Genomic DNA, 21,806 nt, shown 5'->3' on the forward strand with positions numbered 1-21,806 from the left:
ACAAAAAAATAATAAAAAAAACAGTAATGGATCTATACAAATGTTCACCCTGCCTTTTTGAAGATTCATAACCCCTTAGTGTCCAACACAAAAGGCCTTCAGCGCTCATTTGTTTGCTCAGTTGTTGGACAGGACAAGTAAAAAAAAAAAAAAAAAGGATTGGATCTGTTCAATTGGTTGCAGTTTGGAGCTTTTCCCACTAGATGTCCTCTCATCTGTAACATTTACTATCTCTGAAAAAATATTTTTTCCTTAAATTTTGATACTGGGCAAAGAAGCAATTCTAAAAGTTTTAAAATAGCAATAATAGTTTTATTATTCTTTTACTAAAATTAGATGAAAAAAGATTAAAAAAATTATATTATTTTATAGATAGACTTGTTGATTTTTGAATGTATTTATTTATTTATTTTTTACAACAAATGCTCAGAGAAATGGATAAGAAGGGTAGCAGAGGAACAGAAAAAGTATCCTTGTTCTCCCACTGCTTATATTTTATGTACATTTGCAGGTGGAGAGATGTTGGTGGATATATGACATCCAGTGGAAGACTGCAAGTAAGTCTCAACATAATAAATTTACCCAATTAAGCTGAAAATGTGACAGGTAAAAAAAAATAGTCTGGATTCAAATACGTTCATGTAGTATTTAGTCTAATCAAATCTTAATCCATTGTAGTTTTATGATTTACTTTTTTTTGCCTGTTATACCCGTCTTTAAGATCTTATACTTCTTTCACTCAATCCAGAAACTGAATTTTTGATTTTGAGTAAAATCTCCATGACTTGATATCCTTAAATTTGATAAATTATCAGTCCAATTGAGATCAAAATCTAAAGTCTGAAGATATTTAATAGAAACTATAGTATAATTTCAGCCAAAGTATCTGTTTCATATCATATATCTTTTTTTGTAGACTGGTGTATTGAGGACAAACTGTGTTGATTGTTTGGACCGGACCAACACAGCCCAGTTCATGGTGGGAAAGTGTGCACTGGCTTATCAACTCTACGCGCTGGGAATGATCGACAAGCCCAAGCTGCAGTTTGATACTGACTGTGTGAGGTAACCATTTTACAGACAAGAACAGTTGTATGCATTTGAGTTTTATTGTGGGAAAAGACTTTTCGTATGTTAGAAAAAAAACACCCTGCAATCGAGTGCTTCAGAACAAAGCTCTAATTCAAAAAGATGTTTTCATTTTCTTATGCTTTTATTTGTGTTGTCAGGTTGTTTGAGGAGCTGTATGAGGACCATGGAGACACTTTATCTTTACAGTATGGCGGCTCTCAGCTGGTTCACAGGGTAAAGACGTACCGGAAGATCGCTCCCTGGACGCAGCACTCCAAAGACATCATGCAGACGCTGTCACGATACTACAGCAATGCTTTTTCAGGTAGATACATCACTCCAAATCACTTCAGGAGACTAAACTAACATGCTAAAATGCGAATAAATCTACCCATTTTAACTCAACACAGCCAAACATCACTAAAAAAAATCACTTATACGATTGTCTTGCACTGTATTTTTAAGATATTTTCCTGACAGAAAATTGTTTCAATGCAGGATTTTATTAGAGATATGTTTAAGTCTAATGATCATAATTGTCTTTTGACTTTAACCACATGCCACAGAAAACACAGATTTGTATTCATTATGCACGTCTGTGTTTTTACCCACGCTATTTAGTTTTATATAAACCATCAAGAAACGTAAAAACAACTTTTTAATTTTGTACTTCTCAGCTAAATTTCTAATCAAAAGATTTGTGGTAGGAACATTTAAACTGTAGGGAACAAATTTGATTACATTGTTTTAAAAAACAAGTGACTATTGGTCTCCACTGAAATGCCCAAAAAACAGTTTGTATCCTGGATGTAATATCCAGTTTAAATGGCTTAATAATACAAACATCTTTAGTGTGCAATAAATACAAATGACGCACGGGTTTCTCATTTCATAACCGCATCTCTGTGAAAACAAGGCTTTGAAAACTCACTGGTGGCTACTCTGTTTGATCCCCAAGAGATGGAGCCCTGCCTTTTGACCTAATTCTGGGGCATCTCGGTTACTTTGCCTTTATGTTTCTTCTTTTTTTTTTCCTTTGCACTCTTACTTTGAGATATGGGATCATCTGCTGCTCTGAGAGGCTCCAGAGAAGCAGCAGATTGCTTGGTAAAAGGGAAATGTCAAGTGGGTGTGGTTTCTTTAAATGCATCGCTTGCGCACGGCTCCTCTTCAGTCACCAATGCACCATATTTTCCGAAATCATATGCAATCAGCCCTTGACCTAAATCAGATCTTTGTTATTTGTCGAGATGACTGTTGTTCTTTGAAAAGGAATCTAGGCCAGACAAGAAGTAAAATGTTTTATGTCTTGCTAAAGTAAGAGATTTCCACTAAATCCCACTCTAAGATTTCCTTTGTGAGGTCTGTTTTAAATTTGGTTTATAAAACATACATTTCTGCCTACGTTCATTTTTATAGGAATTTTAGTTTTTGTCCATCCCCCTCATAGTAAAACTGAAAACCGCACAACACAAAACAGACAGGATATCTATGTAAGTGTGGTTTTTAACAGTTTAATAGCCGGAAACATCCTGACGTCCTGCCTTTTTTGAAGATGTCTGCTCTTTTATATAATTCTACAATAAGAGGAAAAGTGCCAAATGGGTAATAAAAAGATTTTTATTTCTTTTTTTTCACAATAAAAGCAGATTTCTTACAGGAAAAACAAGTCCTGAATGTTGTTCTCTTTAAATTTGAATTTATTCTCAAAACTTAAAATAGACATTTGGTTTAAAGATCAAAATCAAAATGAAAAAAAAATAATTGTGATGGGCATTTACTTTTGAGCCTCTAATCATCATGGCTTGACCTTAGAAGCAAAAGGAAAATATTTATTTAGTTTGGTCCCTCTTTTCATTCATTTTTATTAATGGCTGTAGTTTTTCTAAAAAATAAAAGCTTTACAGAACATAGACAAACAATTTTTTTTAAATGACTCAGAAGCTCTAATCCTTTAGTTATTCCACCTTTTCTTTTCAAATTAAAGAAAGTCTCCTGAATTTTTTTTATTAAAATTCAGTTTTTCTATTTTTTAAATCTCAAATTTGATTGATTTCCTTTTATTTGCAAGCACAAAATAAAAGAGTTGAATAAACATGATAAACAGAAGGTGATAAAATGCTCAAAAAGGAATGTGTAGAGGAAAAAAAGTATAAATGCCTACACCCAATCTTACTATTTTTCATGCACACATTTTTACTCATTGAACTGCACATTAGGCCTGCACAATAAGTCGCAAATGTATTGTTATCGCGATATCAAGCTGTGAAATAAGCGTATCGCAAAAATTGCAATAAATGGTTACCTTTAATGTGCTAAAACAATTTTATGGCAGCTTGAAGTATTTAACAAATCAGATAAATCCATTTATGCATTTTAACCAATCAGATGGACGCCTTCACGTTGTTGACCAATCAGATGGGGCTCTTTTATGTAAGATGTTCCCCTCTAGACGATGGTCATTTGGAGTTTGATTTAAGTTATGTTGACTCTTATATAAATGAAACTGTTGCAGTGAAAGAGAATGGATGTTTTTGGTTGTTTTGCTATTTGTTCATGTACCGTAAGTTATATCGTCATCGGAATATTGATCACTAATATAGCAAATCGCGAGTCTTCCTCATATCGTGTAGCCCTACTTAAAATCATAATTCACATAAATGTGAAAGAATAAAAGAAAAAAAATGTATAACAGTTCCAAAACAAGGTCACAGTCATGATTGTCGATTTTCCCAAAAAAAGGTTTCTCGTTTTTCTAATTTATACATTTCCAAAATTTTTGTCTTTGCATTTTTTTCTTAAACTGTGTAACATTTTACTCATTTTGATGCTTCCCTCCATGTTTTTCCCCACCCATAGAGAGAAATGCACATATTTTTTTTCGTTGTCTTCCCACAAGGTTATGTTGAAAAAGAAGAAACACCTATTTGCTATCTTAAAAAATAAATCTCTGATGTTACTCTGTGTTTTGCCATTTTTTATGCTTTTACTTTTTGCTCCATAAAGCATAAAGTTGTAGGGTGTCTGTTATAAATCATGATGTTTAATCACCCTGTTATTTCATCAAAACAGTACAGTAGCACAATTATCCAATCTGTTAAACTAGTCAACTAGTTGATTTTCATTGGTAAACAATTTGTTGAGTGTTTTTTTACAACAATAAAATGTTAAACTACCTGTTTTATACTGTGATTAAAGAGATGCAGCTATTCTTTGTATCTCTTAAGACATCAGTAACACACTGAGTAACACAACTGCATATAATTTCCTATATAAATAGTCTGAACGAGGCTTTTTCTGCTCATGATGTAAGTACATTATTTAATGATATCTTAAATGATACTCACATGGAAAATTACCTGACGAAAAGGCTTCGTGCCATCTGTTAATAGAACTGTATTTAGCTTTTTTAATTATCTACTGTGCTGCTGGAGCAGCTGCACGTGACTTCACAGTTGGACGGTGAAATAAAAAGCAAAAAAAAACAAAAAACCTAAGCAGCGTGCAGAACACGTGCCACATGCATTTACACAGATTATTTTTCACTGCCTCATTGTCAGGCAGACTTCGATGTAGCTGAGCATTTTTAAAGCCCATAACTCTAAATTGGACTCATGGTGAGTTTTAACATTTCATTCATTTCTGTTTTAATTCTTCTACTCCTGATGATTAGACAAAATGGATCATAATGGAAAAATGTTTAAGTATTGCACAAAAAATAACAATGTATAAGTTTGAGACATTCAGGTTTTTTGTCTTTAGTTTGTCAATATTTTTGATTTACTGTCCATTTATGACTATCAACTGTTTTGCTCTAACCTGACCTTTTCAGATGCAGACCGACAAGATGCCATCAACTTGTTTCTTCAAGTTTACCAACCATCAGAGGGGAAAGCTCACCTGTGGGAGCTGCCCACAGACTTCTACTTGCATCAGAAAAGCACTCTAATCCTCCCCCATGACAGACGCAGGTAACCCGCAAACACAAAAATCCACAGCTACTTCATTAAAGTCTGTTTTCTAATGTGACAAATAAAAAAAAATGTTAGCTCAAATGCCTGTAAAAAAAAATTCTATGTGTTCCATATAAGATTGCTCACAAAATCTACAGCATTGCCTCTGAACAGGGCTTTTGTTTGGCATGTTTTATGTAGAGCATGCATGCTGCAGCTTTTTTGAGAGTGATCTGGTTGTTCACATGAGTGTGTGGGCAGGTTGTCTGTTGTCCTGTGGTAAGTCTGACTGGGTGCAATTACGCTTCTTATTCATCCCAGGGTTTATACAACTTTTGCCTCAAGGTTAAATCATTGATTAAGTCAACTATATGGTATAAAGCAACTGCAATACACCAAAGTAAGAGCACTAATAATGAATATTATTACATTTACATATCTGCACTTGAAACCTTATGAGCAAAACTGTAAAATTCAAAGCACAACAGGATCTTTTTCATGCAGGAAAAATGCATGGCAAGATAATCTTCAAAAATATTTGTGACTCTCATCATAAGATCAATTTAAAATGAACATGTTAGCTTAGGAAAATGAAACGGAGGCTGCTGGAATAGTGATGCAAAAAATTACGGAGAAAACTACAACCCACGGCAACCAACTTTTGTTTTTTGATGGAATAAACTACATGACCTTGGACATGACATCAAAAACATTTTTTTTCTTAAAATTAATAGTTTGTGGGCACAAGTTAATACTCCGTGGGAACAAAATAGCTTTTTGCTGACACAAATTAGTTTTTTTCTGTGCCCCTAAAGTACAAAATTGTGAACACCAAATGTTGATAAAATGCTCGTTTGTGTACACAAAATACAAATTTGGCACACAAAACACTTATTTGTGTACACGATACTACCGGTAATTTGTGTGCAAAAAGAGCCAACAAAATTCTCATTTGTGACTATGAAATGCTTTGGTTGCAAAAAATACCAAAAAAAGCTAATTTGTGCACACAAAAGAATCATTTTGTGTTCTCAAAACATGCATTTTAATTTATTTTTTAATTTTATTAATGTCCAGGGCTCGTAAAAAACTGAAACAACACAGAAAAAAAACTCACTCCTGTCCAAAATTATATATTTTCTTTATTTCTAAGGTTTTAACATTTTTTTTCTGCATAATTTCCATTTTTGAGACATCTTAGTTTTTCAATCATTGTATGTGTAAATCTGTTTTATAACACCCTTGTTCAGAAAGACAGGAATGTTCCACATTTGATATTTGACCGGATCCCGGTCTTGTCACTTATGTGCTTGCACGCCAGTCTGTGTGCATTTCTGTGTTTTCAAGCTTACATAAACGCAGGCCGAGGTTCTATTCATGGACAGCTAGTTTACACGGCCACAATGTCTCCAGGTACCTCAATCTTTATACCAAGAAATTAGCACGGCTGGAGCTAAATTCAATTTGGCTGCCTCACATTGTAGAAAGTAGCACATCCAATGCTTAACTTAATCACCCTGAGCACTTCCATTCAAATTGTACACATTGAATAAGACTCTATGTACCCGGTGTTGTACAGTAAGTTTTCTAGGCAAACCAATTTTCAAATCTAGGTTATTGGAAGACCTGGAGGAGGCCGAGGGAAATGCGGACAAACGACAAGTCCTAATGCATGTTTTTCATCTCCAGCTACACGATGTGGTGGACACAAGGAATCCTGTCCTACCTTCCAGTTCCCTATGATGAAGGTATCTGAAACACAGCGATCTCATCAGCTCGGTTATGGTTTAATTATATTTTAGTTACTGTAACCAAGCAGGAGTTTGTCTTTAATGCACTTTATCTCCACTCAGTCTGATATTTCACCGTGTGAATCATGTCTTGTACAGTCCATTTTGTTGTCATCCAGTTTTTTTGTGTGTGTGTGCTCCCAAGCTGCCTGTGAGGACACAATGAAGAAGGTCAAAGTGAAGAGAGTGAACCGTTTCGATGAAAGCATCGACATCTACACCGAGTTTTACAAACCCTACGAGCTCACGCTGTTTGATGACACATTTTCCATCATCATGTCCAATGCTGCAAGGTGAAGAAAACACAAAAAAGTTTGTTTTAAATGTGCACATTTTTTACACTCTCTTCCTTTACATGTCCATATTTCTTAGCTTACTTAATTTTCTCATCAAATGTGATTTCATCTCAACTCATTTTCTCATCATACCAAAGTTTTTACTCAAAATGTGAAATATCTGGTACCGTATACTGTGCTGATTTAAGGATATGACATCAGCATTTAGGGGGAAACTCAAAAATAAAAGCTTTCTAGGACTTCACAAAACAACAATTAGTTTTTATTGTTACACCACCGCAGGATTTCTACAAATGACTCATTTGTGTTCATAAAAGGGAACTTATGCCAAAATATGTGGGAGTGGATCCAAGCCCATTCACAGTTCGCAAACCTGAGGAAACGGGGAAATCAGTGCTGGGGTGAGTGTCTCTTTAGCCGTGTTCATGTCTGTACTTTGGTGTTATTGTTTTTACGTGATAAATTCCAGGTCATTGTGCCCTAAAACACACTGCTTTGTTATTAGTTGTTCATTGGTCCAAAAAGAACACACTCTCATTTTATTTTTCCCTTCGCTTGTTGTCACTGATGGTCTCTCTGCTTGTGTCCACAAATGATTTAAAAGAAGAAAAACATATTTATGAGCATATTTACTTGGAAAAAGAAAATGCAACGGTAGTGCTTGAGCCTCAACATCATGGCCTGTGGCTTTTAATTGTCCCTACATTAATACCGCGAAACATGACCAATAGTACTTTATTACTCAAATTATCTATGCTGATTCACTATTTACTTTAAAGGGTAACCCTTGAGGTAAAATACCTTTTTTCATATACTTAATCACTCAGCTAATTCAGAATAACTAGAACAGATCCTTAGCAACTATTAAGACAATCTTCTCAAAGCTGAATTGGGACCAATTAATTATTAGTTATTTCATTCCTGTTATTATCTAGTCTAATTTTATTTATTTATAATTCAGCTTTAAGAAAATAAATGGTTTTTGTACCTTTAGAAATCTATATTTATTGTATATAACAATATATAACTCCCATAACAATTGTTTTTGTTTGATCTATCCAAAGTTAGCAGAACTACAGCTCCCAGTTTGCTTAGAGTCTGAATCATGTTCCATCTACTAATTGCCTTAGATTTCTGCAGAGAGTTGTTGCAGAAGTACTCCTTTGAGCCTTACTGAAATGTTCAGTTCTCGTACCTGCCGATATTTGAGAAACAAATGTAACGAATAACAAATGTTTGGTAGCAGCAAGAGCAACAAGGAGGAAGCCGTGCTCCAAAGGAAGACTGCAGCGAGCGCCCCGCCTCCCCCAAGCGAAGAGGCCATATCGACCACATCGGAGGATGACTCTGAAGAAGACCGGGATGATGAAGGGTCGGTGTCCCAGCGTTCCACCCCCATTAAACTGCTAATAGAGTCTGGGGAAAGCAGCCGCACACAGGAGGTAATAAACAACACACCTTCTTGGTAAAGACATCCACATGCTTCACAGCAAATTAGTGTTTTTTCAAAACTTTCTTTGGCTTTAAGGTATATAAAATACATACAATTTTATTTTAAATGATTTACACAATCTTGTAATATTTCTGAAGGCGCTTCTCTTAACTACACCCTCCGTGATGTGGTTCACCGTTTGGTCGGTGTACATGAGGACATTTATATACGTAACAGCTGTGAGACGTTTTCACACTCTGTAATCTTGCTGTCAGTATCTGTTTCACACCCCAAGTGGGCTTACGCACCTTTTTTTCCCCAATTGACCCAGATTCTGTGCAGCAGCAGGGACATCGAGCTCATTAATGAGCACAGGTGGAGGGTCAGTGTGCCAACAGGGTGGATCAAATGCTCAAAAGAAAAATAATCTCTTCAAAAACCCTCTGGAAAAAAAAGGGAATCTTGCATAACACAACCCTGTTTTACTGAAAATACAAGGGACTGGCACTTGTTTTTAAGTTACTAGTGTACTACATGTATGCATTTTGAATGAATTATTCTTCTAGCTTAGTGAATTTTGTCATTATAAATCATTTAGTTTTTTGCTAAAACAGGCCTCTCTTGTAAAAGGGACTCAGAGTCTCCAGAGATTATCCTGTGTAAATAAAGGATTAATAATCGATTCATATAGCCCAACTATGGAAGCAATTCCGTAGCATAATTACACATAAAAGTCAAAACCAGAAATGCTTTTTCATTTTCAAAATGAAGCTGCATTTTCTAACTCAAAATTAAAATGATAAAGCAATCCGCCAAAATGCTTTTTCTTTTTCTTCTTCAACACTGCTTATTCTGTCACTTAATTAAAATGATAATGAAAATGGTCTTATTTGACTATTAAAATGGATTAACAGAAATGCTTTTTCCTTTTCAAAATGAAGCTGCATCAAATGACTCAAAATTAAAAGGAAAATTCAATACTTCAAAATGTTTTTTCATTTTCTACTTAAAAACCACTTATTCTGTGTCATAATTAAAAGAAAAATGCAAAGAGGGGATTGCATTTTCATTTTAACATCCACCCTGCGAACATTGTCGCATAATTTAATTCGAATTAGCATTTCCAGAGGGGAGACGGGGCGACGACGTCAGGGCTATCTCAGTGTGTCCGGCTGCTAAGAGACACATGCTAGGAGCAGTGTAGCTTTGTGTTAGCGGCAGAGGAGAGGGCCTTGTGATGGTTGTGAACTTCTGATGATTTTACACAGCTTCTTAGGACTACAAAGCAGCATTTCCGCCTTCTGCAGATGCACCGCGGTTCGTCGAAACCCCCCCCCCGGGCAAGCTTTGTCTTCAAACCGGCAGCTGCCTTTGCATAGCGGAGCGCAAAGGAGCCGCGCCATCCGAAGCTCCCGATCGCCGAAGGGGGAAGTGCTGCTACTATCTGAGAATCCATCAATTTGTCTTTCCAGTGGTGTCCAGAGCAAAATAAAGGATGATGTAATTTCATCGCCCCGCCTCCCCTCTGGAAATGCAAATTTGAATTAAATTATGCGACAATGTTTGCAGGGTGGATGCTAAAATGAAAATGCAATCCCCTCTTTGCATTTTCCTTTAAATTATGACACAGAATAAGCGGTTTTTAAGTAGAAATGAAAAAGCATTTTTGTGGATTGCTTTTTCATTTTAATTTTGAGTCAAGAAATGACGCTTCATTTTGAAAATGAAAAAGCATTTCTGGTTTTGACTTTTATTTTTAATTATGCTACAGAATCGCTTCCATAGCCAACATCTTGTTAAGGTAGTATTGTTATGTGGGAATGTTTTTTGTTATCAGGGCAAAGAAAAAGAAAAAAATATAAGTCCAGACTACCACAGCTCCTTTTTAAAAGGGGTTATTTTTTGTAAGAATTTATTGGTGGGCGGGACTTTAAAGTGTTTTTGATATGGTTTCCAAATTTGTATTTTTTAATTGTAATATATTTAAAATTAAGTTTAAACTTTTGGTCTTTATTTTAGTTGAAATGAGAAAAACTGCTAAACGTAAGCTTTGAAAGCAAGTGATTTATTTTAAATAAATTAGGCAGAAAGTGGGTGTAGGAGGAATCCTAAGGGAACCATATTTGACTTTCTGAGTCAGAAATGAAGGCTCACTTTCTCCCCACGTCTCTTTTTTCTCCTTACTAATTTATGATGTATTGTGTCTCAGTTTTCTGTCTCGGAAGGGCCTTAAGCAATGAGCTGCTCATGAATATTTGCATGTCTGGCTGGACATCTGGCTCACGTGTTGGGCTCCCACATCCCATGTTTTCGCCTGTGGGCCTGTCCCTGACAATGGATCAAGTGCCAGAACAACACACAACTGCTAAAATATTTAAAAGTTGAATCATTAACTGTGTTTGCCATGAAAACCGCACATTAATTTATCATCCCAATACGATCCAGGCACATGTGTAATGCCCAAAAAGCCACAGGCTGTTTATTCAGATGCCAGTCTCTGCTTAGTGGGTTTCCCACGTTTGTGATCATATAAACCTGTTTGTGTGTTCACAGCTGTTGTATGTTGGACGTGGTCCTGTTAATGCATCCATTGAGTCCTTCCCTTGCAGCACAATAAATACTAAGGCAGGCAGGGAAAGTTGAGAGCATCATGTCGAGTGCATGACTTGATCCTGAATGTATTCAAACCTCCTCTGGATGCTGTACTCCTACATACCCAGCATCTCATTTTTATCAATTTGCAGGAGTGCTCAAGGTTTTTCTCATAATCCTGAAACATTTTTTTTATAAACATGACCATGACCTGACTTTGGGGACCACCAGCAGACCTGCACCTTAAGACCTGAGGGGCTCAGGGAGGCTCAAAAACTGAAACTGTTCTGAGAAAAAACAACTTCTAATTCCATTAAGACATTTTTAAACTTATCAAGGAATCTTAAAATTGATCCTTCGTAAAGATTTCAAAATTAGAGTAAAGATGCGGGTGTCTCTACGCTCTGATTAACTGAACTCACCTGATCCAGGTAATCAGCAGCAAGCACTGCAGGAAGAGCTAGAAAACAGATGGGCCTTGTCTGAATTCCTTCTCTACTTACTGCATAGTACAGTATAGAGTGCATTTGCCATTTTGTAGTGCTGTCCGAATTATAGACCACAATGCATTGCTTTTGAACAATATTTTCAAAATAATTTGTTTTTTAAATAAACATTTTATCATCAGAACATAGTGGATTCATAAATAGTTGTCGTAGCATTCTCGTATTGGTTAGATTTTCTCTTTGTGAAATCTGTGATGTCATATTCACTATTTGAAAGAAAAATGTGGTGAGCATGGTGTCACTAGATGACTTACACTATATCGTTAATGAATAATTAGGGAGTAGGGAGAGAATTCGGACATTGTCATGAAGTGGTAGATCTCAAGGACAGGGTTTGGTAGTCCTGCTGGAAAACGTCTGTGTCAATCCAAAGTCGGTGTGGAATATTATTCAAATAGGGAAAATTTGTATTCCATCCACACTTTCATTACACACTGATCTGTGCTCACATTGGTTTTTTAGAAACACTGTGGTTAGATATAAACACAGTCTTTTTTTTTCAGCAGACTCCTGGCAAGTTAAACGTTACTTACTTTAAATAAGACATTTTGTAAATGAGACAAATGAAAGGAGGTACAGAAACTCTTTTAAAGGCAAGATTCTGAAACATGAAAAACCAATGTTTACGATATTTGGCAAAAACTAGTAAAACCACAAAATGTCTTTAAAGGAGTTAGAGCTTCATGACTCTACAAACTAAATAATTAAGGTGGGATAATGTGATGCGAAAGCATCAGGATAAAACATGAGTAAAGATTAATCAAGATAGAAATCATGTTCTCTGCATCATTTTTACTGATTTCATTAAAAATATTATATTCCAACATCTCTTTTCAACTCATTAAATCATATTGAGTCCACGTGAGGAAAGTCCTTTTTATTAATTATGACATGACTGTGATCAAGTGTTCTTACTAGAAAATTCAATCTCATCAATCCAAACGTCTTATTAGTGTTCATTTTAGCTCTGTGTTCTTGTGTGTTGTGGGAAAGGCTCAGACTTTTGTGTGGTTTTCAGAGTGGAGCCTCATTACCGAGCGCTTTCAGGTGTTACAAGAATAATTATTTGACATTTTCTTCAAAAAGGGTTTAATTCTGGTAATTAAAACTCCAATTTAGTAATTTTATTAATGATTAGCTGTAATCTGTTGATCGATTTGCCTTTATTGTCACCTAAAACCACTTTAACTTTATAATTTGAACTTATTGATGGTTTTTTATCAGTGTTAACTGTGGATCTGCTGTGCCTGGGCTCTGCAGGGGGCGTGGGGGGCATTAGCTCTGAGCATGAAAGAACATGAAACCACTTCATCAGATACTAACAATCATACTACTGTCAGAGTTGCTTAGATTTCAGTCAGTATAATTACTAAATCAGCTGGTTGGAAGCAACTAAACCCCATGACCTTGTCTTTATAATCTAATATTGTGAGGCGATTCCTCTAAATGGGATCTCTTTGTCTCAGTTTTTTATTTTTTGAACACTTTCTTTTGTGCTTTCTTTGCATTTCAGGAGATCCAGCCACAGCAAACTGTGAAGGAGCCTTATGGACTCAATCTATCTGAACTTCCAGCTGAGAAAGATGTGCTCATTTATAAAAGGTACCTGCTAAATATATTTATTTTGATTTTTTTGGGTTGTCATTTAAAGAATTTTTTTTTTGCTTATAAGATGGAAATTTTTTTTAGAAGTAAACACTTTTTTTGCAAGAGATCCCTGACCCAAATTCTCTAAAGTACACTTAAGCAAATGACTGTAAATGTAGCAGTTTTCCTTTATTGTCATTGACAATATGCGCAGAACTCAAAGTGCCCCTGAAGAGGGGGCATCAGGTTTAACCACCCCTCCCAGGGTCAGATGGGTCATTTCTGAAAAGTGACCTCTAGAGCTGTGCCCTGCTGTGAGCCTCATTTTTCTCTCTCTCTCTGCTCTTTGTCCACCTTTTGTGTTCGTATTCACTTTTCTGCTAGTCCTCTCTGTTTCATTCTGTCCTCGCCCGCTGGTTTCCCTCAGAGCTGTTCATAAATAAACATCCACAGGCTGGGAAACTGAGCCGTACTGTGTGTTAAATAAAAGCAAAAACAATATTTCATACTGGATGATGGGTGTTTTTTCAATAAAACTGAAATGCAGAGGTTTAGTGTTCTCCTAAAAAGTTACATAAAGATCATTTTACTCAATTTAAATTATAACGCAACAAGAAAGTTATAATTTTCTCTGTTTATGTCAAAAAAGATGAATGACAGCTATTAACTATGTGTTATTTTTTAATAACAATTCTTAGCCAACAAAAAGGTTGTCAAACTTTAATTAAAATTATTTTTAACGATGATCTCCTTTACTTCTCATGTTTAATAGCAAAGCTTTTTTAGATAAATCCTAACAAACTTCATTTGCGGAGATTTCTGGAACTGACAAGTTCCAATTTCAAATCAATTAAAGGATTAATTTTGTCAACATTTCACAACAAATGCTTGTATCTGACTGTGAGATTAGGATCAGAAAGGATTTAAGTGAAACTACTAAAAAGTTGTTACTGTATATCTTCCCAACTATATTAGCAATTACTATTGAAGCTGAAAGCTGCAAAGGCACTGAGGATGCCAGTTACTGCCAGTCCTCTGCTAATACTAGTATTATAAAAAAATAAAAATAAAAGGAATACTATTAATTGTCTCTGTTTTTTGTTAGAGAAAAATAATGAAAATTAGAAATGAAGAATACTGAACTATAACTTTTTTTTATCTTTCTTTCTCTAGGTTTGCACATCTGGGGGAGAACCAGCACATGGTGGAAAGGAGTGAACGCATCAACCTGGCAAAAATCATTTACTTGTAAGTCAATAATAACATGGTTTGACAGGGATTATTGATGCTATAAATGAATATGTAAGGAGGGTAGACATACGACAGCCACTTATTTATTAAAAAAAAAAGTTTAGTTAAAAATACATTTTTCATCATACCCATTTTTTTGTAATCATACTTTTAAAAAGCATTTCTTTAAAAAAGATGTATATATATATATATATATATATATATATATATATATATATATATATATATATATATATATATATATATATATATATATATATACACACAAAACTTGTAGTTTCTAGGTGCCATGGTCCAAATATGAAGTTAAAATTCATTTTATTTAAAGTACAATATAATACATGTTTTTTTAATATTGTCTTTTTAGTCAGGCAGCTTTTTATGAAGCATTTCCACCAGGACATGTATGTACTGTCCTACTAAAAGGTGTGTTTTTTTTTTTTTAGAATGACCTTACTTAACTACTCACATCATTTGATTTTATTCTTTTTTTGTTTTTACAAGTTTGAGTCCAAATTAGATCTGCAGCGACTTTAACCCATTGGTTTGATGAGGACTCACAAATAAACCCCAGCTTAGTTTATTTAAATAACAACCTCCATTTCTTCTTCCTTATAGCTGATGGAATATCTCACAGCTTTGGTTTTCATATAGTAAAGATCATTACTTTACATTTATTAGGATTGGAATCCAATTTAGGCTAAGTCAAACAGCACCAAAAATGTAAAATGAACGTGAACCAAACACAAAACCTTGTGGCAATCCTTTAAAGTCCCACTCCAGCTATCTTTTGATCAATTGTAAAAGCCTTCCCAGTGTTTTTTTCAATAATGATTAAGTTTTGGATGATGATGATTATGAATTTTTCAGCCAAATTCCAAAAACCTGTTGTTTTTTAGGACATAGTTTCTGCAGAGCGACAGGGGTTCATTAGAAGTTTGCCTCTGAATTGTGGGCAGGACTGTCAGCGCTGAGAAAGACTGCCCCCTCCCATCATCCATAGGTTTACGTTCTCTCCAGTTAGCGTACAACCCTAACAATCCTAACTTAACAGTACCACTACAACAAAAAGGGCGAGCAATATTGGAGTTATCCAGTCATGCAGTTTAGCAGTTTTGAGGCAGATTTCAGCTCAGATGAGGGAAACAGACGTACAACACTGATCTATTCATCTAGTGGATGCATCAGAAAGGAGCGGACGGGGAGCTTGTGGCCCGCTGATTGTAGTTTCTAGGTACCAGCTGCAAGCTTTTTCAAGCTGCATTTTTTTCAACTGTTCCTGATTCACAATGATTTGAATAAAGAAATACTCAGACATGTAATTTTAGGATTAATTTTTTATATATGAAGGATTTAAGATGGACTTAAATAGATGTAATATAGAAATAATATCCCATGGCCCAGAGTTCCCTTTGTCCTTTGAGCACAAGGTAGCACATGTGCAGCACAGAAAAAGGTTGTCATGTTCTCTTTCCTGAGAATTGTATTGATTTATCTTCATCAGTCACTCCACAGAAAACCACACAGATTTAACATTTGCTGTCAAAGGCTGATTCAACTACAGAATAATACAAATATCAGTCATATTTCTATCATGTGGTAGTAGTTTTTTAAAGGAAAAAACGTCTTATATGTTTAGAGATATTCACTTATGTTGAGGACTCATTTCTTCTAAGATTTCTTCATCTGTCTGTTGACTGATTGATTTACTAACTGAAGGATTGATTTACTGGATGGATGGATGGACGGATGGATGGACGGATGGATGGATGGACCCATCCATCTGATGACCCATCCAGCCAGCCAGTCTGACTGACTGATTGATTGATGTGCTTTATATTCAAGCAATCACTGCAAGCAAAGGGAAAAACAGTTGGATTGATGGACAGATGGATGGATCAATCTAAGACATTTACTAATAAATTGATTAGAAAAGAAAAGACAATGATGATGATCTCCTTGACATCATAACTGCTGCTAATGAATAGACATATTTCCACTTATGCATACAGTACCCACAGAATACATTGAATCCATTACATGTAAATATGATAACTTTTGGATGAATGTAATATTATTTTTCACTCCTCGTTTCATTTTCTTTCTTGAAACCTGCTCGTTTGTCCTCCTTGCTCCTGCTTTCCTCCTGTTTCCGGGGCTGGCAGCTCTAGTGTTAGGTCCACAGGTTGTGACAGGTGTGTCAGCTGTTGCACAACAGTGTGACTCTAAGTTGTTACCGAACCTAAAACGTGTAACCCCAGTCAGAGGCCAGGTAGTCTGCCCCCTCCCCCTCCCCCCTTCCTAACATATTTATCGATTCATCAGGAATAGCCAGAGCTGACTCATTTGATGGAGATAAAAGCAGAAAGGATGTAAAGACTTGTGGTTCCTGTTGAGAAGCATCACTCAAGTGTAGAAATGCATTTTCCACTTAGCTGCAAGGGTTAGATTAAAATACATCATTTCAATTTTGAGACTTTTTTATGCCTTTTTTGTCATGCTGCTAAAGGTATTTGAAGATTTGATTCATCTTAAATTGTAAGCTATTAAAAATGTTCCTCCTTGGTTGCTGAACACTTTTGCTCTTACCTTTTTACTAAAGCAAAAAACAAAAAGATTTTCTCTTTAAACGTGATGTGTGCTCTCACACCTCAGAGAACATATGACTAAAAATCTCTATACTCCTTTGTCCTTCAGCCGTGTGAATCAGAGATGAACAGCTCATCCTTGAATGCTTGGCCCCCAGTTTACCTGATGCCAGGTCTTTTTTTATTGCTTTAGTCTTTATACAAGCTTAGCCCCTTTTATTGTTGTGCTTTGCAGTTTACCAGAGCATCTTCTGAGGCTTTTTAACACTGTTGTCAAAAAGGTTCCTAAGCAGCTTCTCACTGGAGGCGCAGCTGCTGTCTGAGTGGAAGACCTGACAAGCACGCCGTTGTTAATCCCTCCTGAAGATGGGGAAACGTGCGTTTGCATTTCTGAGAAAACATGAATGCCAACTCCTTTAATATGTTTATTTGTAGTTCTCCTAATGGTTAAGGCTGCAGATTTATTAAGATCTTTGGTTATTGATTGGTAAATATTAACAGAAAGTCTGAGATGTCTACAATAAAGCAATTATGTTGTTGTTGTGTTTTGTTTTTTTCCTTGCAGAGAGCCGGTGTCCCAATTCCCAGAAGACAGCATCTATGGCGTTTGTCCTCCACAGGTGGACAGAGACAGTCGTGAGGTGTTTGAGAGTCATGTGATGACTGGGCGGGGCCATGTGAGGGTGCTGTGCAGAGAGGACATGCTAATGTATAGGGAGTATGTCAAGAATAGATACATGTAGGTTCTGTGACATAAGAACTGAAAGGAACGTTTTTTTCTAAGTGGATATTTTTCTTTCTTATACTCTGAATGTAATAAGTATTCCAACTTAACCGTCAAACTATGTTTACATTTGTTCTGTTTTTTCAGATTGGTTCAGTATTGGTTCTAGCTTGTGTGCAGTCTTCTGCTTTGCCCATTTTTTTGCTCATGATGGGCTGACCAAAAAGCATATATAAATAAAGAACTGCCTTTTTGGGTTATTCTGTGCTTCTTGTTTAAAATCTCGGCATGGAGTGAACCTTCTCCCCCTTCCCATCATCCATCTGTTTACACCTTCTTCTGCTAGCTTACAGCCCATTATAACCCCAACCTAACAGTACAGGCGCAACAAAAATGGCGAAGGACTTTGCAGCTAAGCAGCCGTACGGTTTAGAGCCAGATGTCAGCTCAGATGAGGAAAACAAAGACGTACATGGATCTAGTCATCTACAAGTGGATGCATTAGGGTGGAGTAATAGCTTCTACATCACAGCTACAAGCAATTTCAAACTGCATTTTCTCGTCTGCTCCTAAATCACAATCATCCGTATAAAGAAATACATTTTTTTTCTGGAATTAATTGTTATAAGTTTGCAAGTTTGAGCTTAATTTTCCTTTTATATCTTCACCATAATCAAAAAAATGCCACAAGAAAAACACCAAAAGCACGGTTATAATCGAAGAGGGTCTTTAAATTATTTTCTCACTGTATTTACTGAAAAATTCATTTTTTGTCATGAAATAATTGTGATTTATATTTGTTATTTTGCTGGACTATATCCCTAAACTAACTTTTTACAGCATTAAAAGCATTGTGTTATGTGTAGTATTTATTTCACCGTTTCTTCTGTCCATTTGTCTGTTTTCAAATCTTTTTTTCCTTTCATCCACATGTGCAAAAACTCTCTTCTTCTGATAGTTTCCTTTAGTTCTCTTCTGCAGTTTCCCCTCACTCACACCTTTTTTCTCTGCACCTCATTCGCTTTAGGTGCTTGGCTTTCAACCATCGTGTCAGAAAATGTGAAAAGACCTTCCTCTTTTTATGACACATACAGATTCAGTCCTCGCCGTGACTGACCACTGGTCACAGTATTAGTGCCGCGTGAGTTTAAGGGTGTGGAGGGAGGGGGAGGGGGGGGGGTCAGCATGTGATGGAAAATTGCTGTAGAAATGAATGAAAATGGCTTTTGCTTTTTTTTTTCTTCCAAAGAAAAATGCCCAAAAGCTTTTGGTTCAAGTAAAAGTAAAAAATCTGATTTTTTTTTTGCTGAAAAGTTTCAATGACTGTAATTTCTGATCATTGTGCGGTTGAATGAAATATTTCACCTAAGGTGACAAGAGGCTGTCATCCAACTTGGATGGCGCTCTCTGCACGTCTGCAGGCTGCTTCTCCACGAAAGCAGCTGAGACGTTTGAATGATGTCAGGATCCTGCAGCATTACAGGTTCTTTAGTCTGGTATTTATGTTTCCTAAAAAGTGTTAGGTGGCACGACACCCCAGTGATGCTCGAACACCTTCATAGGTTATTAAATGGAAACTCTACCAAAGGCTATTAAGCATCTAACAAATATAGAACCCAACTTATCATTTTGTTGTCCAAGTCATAAACAAGATTACATATAAAATGTACATCTGAGGTTCTTATTTTACATTTGGATTGCTTTAATTTGGAGTGCAAAAAATAATTTTCTTTCAAAATGAGCACACAGTTGCACACAAGATAAATTGTCTACAATATTTTTTGTGCATTAAAGTTTTCTTTGAGGCATAAGTAACTTGTAAACATACTAAATTGAATTAAGACAAGGCTGTTAATCCTTACAGAGCAAATTGGTGAACATAAAGTTGATTCTATCCACACAAAATACCTTTTGCACCGTTTGATAAGGAAGAATTACTTTTTTAGTCTTCTATGAATGGTCAAATTTGATCATATACTATTGTTTGCACAAAAGATAAATGCATGAAAAGCAATCAGTTCTGCTTTTGCACACAATACTTTTTGCCTATTTGCGCTCAAAATAAATCAGCAAACAGGTGACAAACACAGATGATTAAAAAAAAAATAACTTACTTTGTGGCACTTTATTGGTTCCATACTTGAAGGCCTCAATATATTTTCTGTTAAAGTAGAGCAAAGTCATCATGTGCTGCGCTCACGTGGCTGCTTTCCTGAAATAACTCCATGGACAGCCGACTCTGAATGTACTACATTAAAGAACAAGTTTAACTATTTATATGGAGCCTTGCAATAACTCAAGCAAGGAGCAGTGCAGTAAAATCTAAAAACAATAAAAACGACAATTACAAACAATTTAAATGTAAAATAATCAAAAATTACATAAGTACAATAGCAAAACCAGAACACTGTTAAAAGCAAGAGCAAGTGCTTGAAGAGTAGTAAATGGATCCAAAATCAACGTTCTTTACTCCCTATCAATACAGAAATAATTTAAAACAAGATAGGAATAATATTTTTACCCTGATGACCACAATTCTGACATAAAGGTTTAAGCATGTTGTTGCAAAATTTAAAAAGATGTTATGGTATATACAAAGAGCCAAAATGCAAAATTACTGCAAACGTATTATTTTCTTATTTTTCAAAAACTCCTCAGTTTAGGCTCTGCTCTCCATTCTACTGGAATCATCAGCACCACTTAGCTTGTAGATGTAGCCATCAAATAATACAGGTCATGATGACATCTCCGGAAAAACATTTGGACATTAATCTGGTTAATGTGACTCCCTTTGTGGCGTGTTTTTCAAGATTTTTTTTTTGTCCTTGTAGTGTGCAAGAAATCAACTAAACATAGCTTAATTTTCTTGTAGAAAGTGGGTCAAATTTATGAGTCAACTGGGGGGTTACGTTTTCCCAACACCTTCCATCAGCTTCAACTTCTTTTAGAATGTCTCCCTTAATTTTTGCCTAGAAACTGTTGAACCATAAGCAATTAAAAATTCCCTCCATCAGACGCTTACCTTCAGTAATTTTGTTTATGCCCCCTTACTCTGATCTTATCTCCCCTTGTTAGAGAAAAGCCCCGTTTGTTTTCCAGGTAAATAACATGGTGGGGGGGGCTCCTCTTGAAGTGAAAGGTGAGTCACTGTACTTGCTGCTTGTTTGTGTACAAATGGATCTGAACATGTGTGTGTTCCCTCGGTTGTCAGCTGCAGTTTGTTACAAAAAGGTTCTGTTTTGAAGAAAAAAGGAGTCTGTTTATGCAAAGCCTGCTTTTTTTTTTTGTCTCTAATGGCAGGTGTCTCATTACAATCAATCCGCTTGGCACACGGTGATGTGGGTGAATAAATGCATGCAGCCACTGATCATTTAAGCAGATTATTTCTGGTATTCCAGACAAAAAGTAACAGAATTTGTTGATTTTTTTTCTTTTTTCTGGACGCATTTCAATTTGTTTGGTCAAAGAAAGCAATTTCGACTGATTTTAAGACGCATTACTTGGTCTTGTCTGTATCTGGGGATCTACCTGGGTTTTGGATATGAGTCACTTGGCAACTCATGTGACTGCTTAGCTTATGAATGAAGACGGCCCCATCTCCAGCTTGAGTCCAGGGAAAAAAGGGGGACCAAACAGCTGTTGCCTAGAAACCAAAGCTGGTTACAATACTGCTGTGCTTCTTAAAAATGTCATTTGTTGTCAGCTACTGTGCAACTGAGGTTTTAAATGTATAAAATAAAACTGTTTTAATAACAAATGGTTTGTTGCTAGGAAACACTTTTGTCTCATACGGTACTTTAATGTAATTTAGGTTTTAGCCAGACCAATTTTATGTTTTTTCTCTTTTTGAATTATGAAAAGTAACATTTAGTTTTATAATACCATCCCATTTGAACGCCGGGGGCATAAATAAAAAAAGAACAGAAAGAACATCTGCTTTACATCGTTTTTTTAAAAAATTCAACCATAATGGCTTGTGTAAAGCCCAAAAGCAAAAAGTACATTTTAAAATGTGT

The 21,806-nt window shown here is 35.8% G+C and overlaps 1 protein-coding gene across 2 annotated transcripts in view; it reads left to right on the plus strand.

The window, feature by feature from the left end:
* fig4 (FIG4 phosphoinositide 5-phosphatase) overlaps positions 1-18,658 on the plus strand; it is a 35,383-nt gene extending 16,725 nt beyond the window's left edge. The window contains exons 13-23 of one of the 2 annotated variants that reach the window (XM_011491618.3): positions 512-557; positions 917-1,065; positions 1,230-1,396; positions 4,904-5,042; positions 6,714-6,772; positions 6,960-7,107; positions 7,428-7,511; positions 8,354-8,552; positions 13,154-13,242; positions 14,401-14,475; positions 17,632-18,658. In XM_011491618.3, coding sequence (XP_011489920.1) covers positions 512-557; positions 917-1,065; positions 1,230-1,396; positions 4,904-5,042; positions 6,714-6,772; positions 6,960-7,107; positions 7,428-7,511; positions 8,354-8,552; positions 13,154-13,242; positions 14,401-14,475; positions 17,632-17,809 — 1,333 coding nt within the window. In that variant the 3' untranslated portion in view covers positions 17,810-18,658. The remainder of the gene's footprint in view (positions 1-511; positions 558-916; positions 1,066-1,229; positions 1,397-4,903; positions 5,043-6,713; positions 6,773-6,959; positions 7,108-7,427; positions 7,512-8,353; positions 8,553-13,153; positions 13,243-14,400; positions 14,476-17,631) is intronic. The other variant, XM_011491619.3, reaches the window with a different exon arrangement.
* Positions 18,659-21,806: the final 3,148 nt, after the last annotated feature.

The sequence above is a fragment of the Oryzias latipes genome, chromosome 24 (assembly GCF_002234675.1).
Source record: "Oryzias latipes chromosome 24, ASM223467v1".
Lineage (NCBI taxonomy): Eukaryota > Metazoa > Chordata > Actinopteri > Beloniformes > Adrianichthyidae > Oryzias > Oryzias latipes.